Source organism: Mus musculus, chromosome 16, assembly GCF_000001635.26.
Source record: "Mus musculus strain C57BL/6J chromosome 16, GRCm38.p6 C57BL/6J".
Taxonomy (NCBI): Eukaryota; Metazoa; Chordata; class Mammalia; order Rodentia; family Muridae; genus Mus; species Mus musculus.
This window is the reverse complement of record NC_000082.6, coordinates 56,680,124-56,690,262: the sequence shown is the minus strand read 5'-3', so window position 1 is coordinate 56,690,262 and position 10,139 is coordinate 56,680,124. Positions and strand designations below refer to the sequence as shown.

General features: G+C 39.6%; 1 protein-coding gene across 42 annotated transcripts in view; it reads right to left on the bottom strand.

The window, feature by feature from the left end:
• Nucleotides 1–127: 127 nt before the first annotated feature.
• The window catches only part of Abi3bp (ABI gene family, member 3 (NESH) binding protein), a 212,335-nt gene continuing 202,323 nt past the window's right edge, over nucleotides 128–10,139 (bottom strand). For all 42 annotated transcript variants that reach the window (XM_006522260.1, XM_006522254.2, XM_006522263.1 and 39 more), the window contains 5 exons: nucleotides 4,483–4,562; nucleotides 3,792–3,821; nucleotides 3,142–3,303; nucleotides 2,077–2,199; nucleotides 128–1,329 (listed from right to left, as the gene is read on the bottom strand). In XM_006522260.1, coding sequence (XP_006522323.1) covers nucleotides 1,214–1,329; nucleotides 2,077–2,199; nucleotides 3,142–3,303; nucleotides 3,792–3,821; nucleotides 4,483–4,562 — 511 coding nt within the window. In that variant the 3' untranslated portion in view covers nucleotides 128–1,213. The remainder of the gene's footprint in view (nucleotides 1,330–2,076; nucleotides 2,200–3,141; nucleotides 3,304–3,791; nucleotides 3,822–4,482; nucleotides 4,563–10,139) is intronic.

The window sequence follows — 10,139 nt, the reverse complement described above, 5'->3', positions numbered from 1 at the left end:
TTTCCATTCATATAATAAATTTGATTGACTTAGACTATAAATACAGTATGGGTTCAGTAGCTCTTCATTTTATGATTTTTCCTTACGGCGATAAAGGTATATTTACATATTGGCAAACTATTCAGAATGTTTTTAAAAACCTACTTTTTATTGCAGTGTTTATACTTGTTTGAAAATACAAAATACTGTAGCATTGATAAAACTGAAGCATGTTGAAAGATACATACAGAGAAAAGTCTTTTCAGGGCAAGCAATAATTTTCTTGGCTCCCTCCCACACATGAAGGAAAGCAATGCTTTTTTTTTCCCCCATGAAATGAGTCTGTTTTGTTACAGCTTAAGTAAACAGTTTCACAAAAACATTCTGTAATACATTCATTCATGGCCTAAGCATATAAATATATCATATATCCTATAAAACAATAGCTTCTCACCATGCATTATCTTTTCATGCTGACATCACACTCAGTCTCTACATACAGCTTGAATAGAACCATAGAGCCGTTTTAAAAAAACTGCTTAAAGGAAGAGCTTGAGAAAGTATCTGTAGTATGGGTACAGAAGAAAAAGACATTTATCACTTGACATATATCAGATTATCAGTTGTTTCTGACTGAAATAAAATTGTACAGATTCAGGCTTTTTGCAGTAATTTGCTGGTAACTTATGGAAATATTAGCATTAATACATAAAATGGAAGTGTACATCAACGTAAGTATTTGAACTACTTTCTGTCACATGTATATGCTGAAGATTATTTGATCCAATAAGTTAAACCAAGAAGAGATTTGTGGAATTAATTCACCAACAACACGTACACATCAATAAAGTAAATACTTTTTATAAAGATTATTAAAGATTTTTGACAATTTTGTTATAAAAGTATCTGAAAACATTACAACAGTGTGATAAATAATATACAAATGATCTTTTAAAATATGACTAGGGAGCCAGCTTCCCTAAAATGTTATTCTATTAATGTTAATCTTGCTTTTTAAAAATGACTTTGTAAAACCTGATAAATATCCTCAGTAATCTTTTCTAATAATAAACATCCGGTACTGCTCTCAGATTGCAAACTTACACATAGTGAACAAAAACAGCTTCGAATAGGGGTGGCAAACACCACTATTTCCAATGGGTTCTTTTTGTTATGCGATTGTTTCTTTTTGCGATAATGAACCAGAAGTACTTTGGAAATAATTTTGTTGCATCTACCATTTTCCAGGTATTGTGGTCCCACATTCATACCACTGGACATAATTGATTTGGGTATGACCACCTATTTCTCCAAATTGGACAGGTTCCTGACGAACAGCTCTGAAATAGCCTAAGAGGAAAAAGTAGTTCAGTTTAATAGAGTGTTCATATTTTTGCCCACACTATTCACAGATGTAAGGCTGTTCAGTGGCTGAAGATTATTCTGAGTGAAGTAAAGTAATTTAGAAAATCAATAGCTATAGTGGATCTGATATCCAGTATAGGGCTTGAGTCTTAACATTTTTCTTACCAAGTCAGTACTGTATATCAGAGTAGTTTCGGTAGCCCATTATATCTTAGTATCTTATAGAGATATTTTTTAAAAGGCTTGAGATTTTTTGTGTCCATGAACAAAAAACTATGTTACTGAAAACCTCAAATAATTAGAAGTATTTAACAAGAACCTTCTGGGTTTTCCTCAGTTCTCCGGACAGTTTACTCCATTTTGCTCTGCTTAGGCAAGGATCACATTTCCAATCCTCATTACACAGCCTGTTGTTAATATGTATTTAGAAAGTTACTGAGTATACTTACTTCTCAGATTTATTTTGATTGCTTTATATAGATTGAAAATAATTTATTCTTAATTTTAACAGAGCAGAAAAGATGATTAAGTGTGTTCCATATGACCTCAGCCATGAGGGTCAGCTGTGAGTGGGACAAGGTTTTTGTTTTTCTCAGAATACACTTATATATCTAATTTCTCTAGAGCTGAGCTTGAGTTGAGTTCCTTCCCTAGGGATAAAGTTCTGTAGCTTTCTCAGCCTTTCTTTGATAATCTGCAAAGCCCTCTATGTAGGATGATGAGAAAGCATACCTTCTTTGGTGGGTAACTGTTCAGAGGTGAGTTGCTGTCCTGTGCGACCATCTAAAAATGAATCCACAAACTGGCAGTGATCTTCTCCGTGGCCCCTCTGATCTCCTATGTTGTAAAACTTGCCTGAAAAAACAGAAATGAAACCATGTTCTTTTCCTTAGTTTATGAAATCCCATAATTATTTCAAAGGGTAGTCTTGGCCTTGCTTTCCCTCTTATTCCCAGAGGTCTAAGCCACTAGCATTCCTGAACGACAGACATGCCATAGCTGGTGTCCTTCTGTCCCTGCTAAACTCTTACCTCCTGGTGTTCTCCTTTCCCTTCCAGATCATAGTGATTTAAAAAAAAAACAATGTTATTACTCTTTCCATAATTCTATCCAGCAAGCTCCCAGAATACAACTTATTTACAAAATCACAAACCTGGTAGGACTGACAGACAAGTGTGTCTTGATTCACGCCTTTGCACTTTCTCTTTCCTCTACTTCTCCAGAGACCCTTTGTCCCTAAACTTCTCTGTAGTTGATTACTTCTCAAAATTTTACTCTAAGTAGACATTACAAAAATTTGTAGACAGACCTTCTGCAGAGCCATTCTAACTCTAGTAAAAATTGTCTTCAAAGCCCCCGAGAGACATTCGTGTGTAATGTACATATTTTCTGTGTCTATGTTGGGACATATGTCTTTCCACATATGAATACAGAAGAAAACATAAATGAGTGTTGCAAGGGGTTTGGACCCTTTTGACAACGTAAGGATGTCATGTTCGTGATGAGTAGTCGTATTTTAATGCTTGGGTGGTCATGACAGTACTGAGCTCCGCTGTGCAGGTGCCTGCCTGTGCACTCAAGTTGATCCTAGTATTACTGTTTCATGCTGTGTTTCATTATCTACCTCCAAATTGCAGATCTTTAAGTCCTTGTTTCCCTATTGTAACTATTTCTGTAACCCTTTTTTTTTGAAGGGTTTTGAACTTGTGTAAGTAGCGAGTGTGAAACTACAGAGAAAAAGGATAGGGTACAGACTGCTGCTAACTATGCATATGAAAGCAAAGGGTTGGAACGTACCTGTGAGGGAATCGCTCAAATAAATCTTGTATCTGAGAGAGTTACATAGCTGCACTCCGACAAATTTTTTATACCACGTCCTTTTAACATACTGTTTGCCTTTGCATTCTGAGTAAGAGTCTGAGTTAAAAGGTCTTTCAGTCCAGATGGCATCTCTTCCTGCTGCATGAAGAAAGCACACGATTTGGGTTAGTATTTAACTCTGAAGAACTCAAAGCTTGACAGCAAAAGCAGACTGTGGAGTTCATTGCCAGCTTGCTGATACCTTATGTGTTTAATGCTGTAACTACTGGAGGCTGAGAATATTTTAATGTATTTAACAAACCCCAATATTTGTATCTGTCTGTAGTGAAGTAAGCCTCAGAACATGATCATAGATAATGGACGAGTCTCTGCAGTGCTAGCTGTGTAGGCACTTTCAGGACTCCTTTTTGCCCTAGTATAAAACTTAACGTGACCAAATTAAACAAAGTTTGAAGTAATACAAAAGTGAGAGCAAATTTTAGACCCTCCCCGCCCTGGGTTCTAGATGCTGGTGAGTTTAAGAGTGACACCTCTTCTATCTCTCTAGATAGACAGATGCTTTGTTCAAGTTCTGTTGTACTTACCTAATTTAGAAATGTATGTGTGCCCATTAGATTGGTACTTACCAGAAATTGGCTCACTCACTCTTGGGTCAGCTGAGGAGAAATAGACAGAAAAGAGCCAGTTAGGTGAAGTCCTGATATTGCAGAGATGTGGTAAACAAGATGGGGTGCTTAGGTCTTGTTTGCAAAATGATCCAATCTTGCTAAAGACCGACTCTGAAAGGGTTGTTTTGTTTGGAAATGTTATTGAGCATCCTTGAGGTACCCATGTGCATCTTTTACATATAACTTGAGTAGATTTGAGCCATAAGTTGCTGTTCCATTAATTACAGAAGCCTTCTCATTTAGTTTTGTACAAAAACTATTCATTGTAAAGTCACCATGATACAATGTACTTTAGTTAAATTTTTTTTCTGTGTATACAGGTGCATTTTATTGAGAAATTGAAGCTTGGGATATGCAGATAGTTTCACAAGTCATGAATTCCCTTTTCTGATGGACTGACGGACATTACTCTGGTCATACAAGGAAGCATTCATGCACTACATTTTTGGGTATAAAGTTTTTCATTTAGTTTCTTTCCTGACAAACCTCGATGAAGAGAAGCAGTGGCTCTGTAAGTCCTTCCTCTGTTCGCTTTTTCTCATGGACTTTGAAAATTCAGGACATGCTAGGCTCCAAATGAGCCCCTATGCAAAACACTCCTCCCTATACCCTCACATCCTTTTGGGGGAATTACTGCTCATGGGATTACCTGATTCAGTACTGAACGCTACCGTGTTGCTGGCGGGGCCCTCACCAAGTGGATTTTTGGGTTTCACCTGGAATTCATAGCTGTATAAGGAGAAATAAAAATAATAGTAGTATATTATTGAGGGGTATAAGGAACAACACTCTCTTACTATACTAAGTCCTGTCTCTTTGAAATGACCATCTAAGGTTTTACTTTCTAAATCTTGCCTAATGTTTCAGATGAGAAAATCGAAAAGTTGGCTGTCTTAAGATAACAAATGGGTAGAAGTTAAGCAGGCAAGTTTGCAATGGATACATAGGAAAGATTCGTGCTGACCCGCACTGATTCTAGCACCACCGAGGACCCTCCTTTTGCTTCAGCTGTCATGTTGAGGGCTTTGCTGCTCCCCCTCATCCCCACCATGATCCAGCAAAGCTGCCCTCCTGCCCTTCATCGTGGTGTCTGAATCACAGCAGACGGTGCCAACAGGCGGTTTCTGAGTGCACAGTATTGTCCCACCTCTGCTACTGAAAATCAAGACGAGGTTGCAATGAGTCGGTTACCAGGATGAGTTCAGTGACCACTGTTTTTGAGAGTTAATAACTCGTTGCAAGAATGGATACACATGAGAGTTTCTTTACAAGGTTGGATGTGTCTCCTGGAACTCGGGTCTGGTCAGGTCTGATACAGATCACAGGAAGCCACGGGTCTAGAAAATGGGCCCACTGATAGCCTAAGCATGAGCACAAAGCTGAGACTTGGTTCTCCCCAACTCACTAAGCCAGGCTCATCGTATTTTTTTTTAAAGAGGCAGTCAATTAATTGTGCAGTAATTGACAGATCTTATGCACAAGTTCTATAAGCTGCAAATCCTACTGAGAAACCCACAGCAGCAAAGTCTATCATTTGAACCGGAATTCTTCAGCAGAGGACTTAGCAGCAAAGTGTAAGGAGCATGTATGTGTCAGCTGATGGTGTTTGTGATCTATGCGAGGTTTTTGGAAAATAATTCTTAACTTTGAGAAGTTTGCAACAAAGAAGAATACACGCCACACAAGGTAGGTATTTTATAAGCAAGTGAGAAGCAGGAGGATGACTGTTCTCAGTTTGTTACAGAGGGTGCTAAAAAGAAAAAAAGTGGGGTTGGTGGGGGAAATCCTTGGAGTTCCTTAACTACTTATAGATCACTGTTGGAGTCTAGTACGACAGACTCCAGTGTTCAAAGGATAGGATCCACTTTTTTAAAGTCCCTACTCTATATCATAACCATTATGCATATATAAAGTATAGCGCACAAACCCCATGAAGTTTCATCTCCCCAAAGGTTCATCTCAGAACAGTGAAGCTCATGACTATTACAATACGTCCTTCATTTTTTCAGACTTGAAACATTTATGAAATAGAAATTAAAATGTACCTTTTAATTCTTAAAATTTTACCTCTTAATCTTTGAAAGCATTTTGAAAGCTAAAGAACTGATGTAAGGTTCTGTGCCAATTGCCATAGGAAAGATCTGGTCTGGGAAGAGGACTCCAGGTAAAGTAAGTGCCATGCAAGTGTGAGAACCAGAGTCCAGATCCCTGGAACCTGTATCCAGCAGGGTAGTTGCAAGCCCAAATCCAGTGCTCCCATAGCTTAGTGGGGAGTGAGAACCGCAATCTCCAGAAATCCACGGGCCAGCTTGCATGGCTACTATGTAGCGGGACACAACAAAGGTTAAAGCAAGGCCCAAGACTCAAGGCTGCCCTCTGCTCTCCATCATGCTCCACCGCGTGCACACATGCCACCTGCATTGGCCATTTACCATTTACTTAACTCACATACATGGGGCATTCCAAAGGCTTGTGGCCCCAAACAGTCCCAATAGTAACATAAAACCTCACAAAGCTGGTGAGCTGGTTATGGGAGGTAGAGGAGCAAGAACTCACTGGCATACGCTGTTTGATTCAAGTAGGAATGTATGTCACACCCATTCTAGACCACTGCCAGCCAACCTATGCCTTGGCCAAGGCTGACCACTTGACTCTTCTGTGTCACTTCACTTCATTTTAGCTACTTACACCTGAGCGCCACTTCTAGAATGGCCACAAGTCTCTATAACTAACTTTTTCTGAAGAGTTTTTCCAATTTGATGCAAGTTTGGAAAAATGATTTTAAACTGTTTAGCAACATGAGGGCATTTCTTGGCTGATTAAGCCCAGTATAAACAAAAATTTGTGCTGGCAAAATCTTTCCCTGAAAGCATATTTTGTCACATGAATAACACCATAGGCCTCTAAGAGGAAAGTCTCAAAAGGTGATTGTATATAATTATATATAACAAATATATATATAGGTGTTACCTAACAAAATTATTTAGGGAAAATACATAAACATTTAGAAGATAAAGTTAACAGATACTAGAACTAAAAGTCAAAGTTACAAAATAAGAAAATTGGATTTTTGTAGAGCACCCAGCTGACAGGAAACTATAAACTAGGGGCATCAGACCTAGAAACTGTGAGAAATTTCCCAGAACTTAAAGATGGAAGTTTTCAGATTAAAGAGACCTACTCTGTGTCCAACAAGATGAGAAAAGAAAAAGGATTAATACAAATTTCAGATTTTCAGAGTCCCAAAGTATAATGACAGAAAGTCCCAAAACCGTGAGAATGAAATAATGGTCCCTGTTGGAGGAACCAGAATCAGAATGTATTTTAACTGCCCGGCGGGACCGGAAGTTAAGGGAAAGCATCAAGAGACCATTAGAAGATCTTTATTTTATCATCATTCCACTTCAAATCCATTCAGCTAAACAACAGGATCAACGGAAAACGAACTTAGAGAAAGATACGTGGCTTGTACCATTTCTCAAATATTTTGTTCTTAAGGAAGCCACAGAGTAAGGGCTGGTGGCAAGAATTTGTTGTATCCAAGGGCTCAGAAGACTATCCTAAAGGAAAGGGATAGTGGAGGGCAAGATTTAAAGCCAATAGTTTTGAGGACAACTGTAAAACTTGGCATATAAATTAAAAATTTTATCAATTTCTGTAATAAAAACAAAATGGTTCCAGAGAGTATGGTCTGCAGTTGCTGAGCTAATCTGTCAAAGGCAAAATGTTCACCTCTAGGAGCTACCCTCTGCAGTAAGGTGTGGAGTAAAGCCTGCGGCTCTGGTGGAGTAGACACCTCCTTCACTCCTGTCCCCTGCCACCCTGCCCCCAGGATTTCACTATAACCTTGTTTTGGTGTAAACTTTAGAGCCAAGTTACAGCTTCCACTCTATATTTTAGATACATGACTAATACTGTTTAAAAAAAAAAACAAAAAAACAAGGTTACCAAAATTCTCAAACCTAAAGAAAACTGCTGCTTACAAAATGACTCTTTATACAGAAACAGTCAGTGGCTCGCTGTTGGTTTGGACTGTATGTCTATTAGCTCATATTACTCCTGCTGCGGTCTTCAAGTGCTGGAGATCTGTTTAGGTGAGTTTTCTGTCAGAGGATGAGAATCGGGAAAAGTGGAATGAGAGAATAAGGTTACTCAAAGGGCAATAAAGAGACAGTTTGTGACCTCACATCACAGGCCGCAGCATTTCAGGAAACTTAGCAACATGTGGTGTCATTCATTGTGGAACATTATGAATACAGGTAAAAAGCTAGGGGACAGTGGAGGAGACATAGGGTGTCTTACATGACTGTTGTCACCTAAAATCTACACAACACATCCACGCCTCAGTGTTTAGGAACAGAACCATGGTGCTGAGCAGATGCATGCAAGCTCAAGTGCATGCATGTATGCATGCATGCAAATACAGAAACACAAAAGCCCCAATTTTTAGCGCTAAAACCTGCACAGTGGTGCATACCTGTAACCCCAGCCACATTAAAGATGAAGTAGTATCCCAAATTTGAGGCCAGCCTGGGCAAACTACCAACCCATCTCAAAAGGAAGGGAAAGGAAGAGAAAGTGAAAGGATGGAGGTGGAGGAGGAGGAAAAAAGTGACAGTGAAAACAGACTCAGAAGTCATGGAGGATTGTAACCTTGCTACCCATTATGCCTCAATGCCTCTAACAAGGAAGGGATTATCTGCCCACACCTACAATTAAACTAAATAAAATGCCTGATGCATTGGCACCTCATTTTACTCTCTACCCAAGCCATAGATGGTGTTGCAAAGTAAATGCAGAATTTGCAGAGACCCGAATTTCACATAAACCTTCTGTTCTGGGCATGACTATTCCACACATCTGTTTCTTTGAGCGAGCCAAATTTACAGTTTATAAGAAGTTAATGTCTGCATTGTGGCTAACCATCAGTGCCAATGTTTTATCAGTTCAACATAAACAAGAGTCCCAGTCACACTACTACTTCAGCAGGTTTTAGTCTCAGAGAAAAACTGTTCCTGAATGCGCCCCAGCCCACAGATGCCAATAAAGTACTTGAATCGATGAAGTGACTTTGATTTATCTTAATTACCAGAGTGCATTTTCCATAGGAAATTGTTGGACCACGTAAGTCTGGCTCACACAGTGGACTTGGTTTTTCAGTTGAGTAAGGGGAGAAGTACGATTTTTGCAACAGATGGAGCCTTTTCAGCCAGAGTGGTCATGCGTGTCCATCTTCATTACCAACCAGTTCATCAGGAAGAGCTAATCCCATCAACATATTACCAAATAAGGAGTTACCAGTTCATCTGAAGGCAGACTGAGAGTCAAAGACAAGCTGCTGACTGAGACCATTCACTATGGACGGATCTGGATCTGAGTTTATTCTCACTGGTTCTGCATAGTGTTGGCTATCTCAGAATTATGTGCCAGACCCCAAGGGGGTCTAAGCCACATTGCCGGGCCCTATCAGTACTGGTGCCAGATTGATCATTCAAGATATTATCAGCTTTCCTATTTCTAGAATTAAGTATAATTGTTGGTCTGACAGACACAATGGCTTGCTTTCAGTAGAGGCTCTATCTACACGTACTTTGAATTCACCAAGAGCTATAATGCTGCCTAGAAGAGAAAGGACTGTTACTCTGGCCAACTTCAGGAAAGGAGATTTGATAGGGGAAAGTAAGAAGTGTTAGGGAGTGGGCTACAATACTGATTGTGGTGGTTAAATGAGAATGCCCCCACCCCATATGTTCATATATTTAAATTCACAGTCCCTAGTTGACAGAACTGTTTGGGAAGGATTAGGGACTGTGAACTTGTTTGAGGAGATAGGTCACTGGCTTTGGGCTCTGAGGTTTCGAAAGACTCCTGGTATTCCCAGTTAGTTCTATCTTCTACTTGTGGATAAAGATGTCAGCTCTCATCCAATGCTACAGTACCATGCCTGCTTGCTTGCTGTCATGCCCCTTGCTGTTATGGTCACGGATGCTAGCCCTCTGAAACTGTGAGCCCCCAATAAACTCGTTCTATAGATTGCCTTGGTCTGACACAGCAATGGAGAAGTAACTAAGATGCTGAGACAACTAATATCAACATTCCCACAATTCTCTTTGTTTGTTTTTGTTTTTAGAGGTAGTCAGTGGGACGGGTTCTCTCCAAAGGAAGAGACAGCATGTGTCTTATCTCTAGACTTTTGCCTCATTCACTTCAAGTGATGACTCCCCATCCCTGTGCACATTTGAGGCCATAACACCTTGCAGCAGCAGGCTGTGGCTATGAGGTACCAGCCCAGAGATAGGAACATCT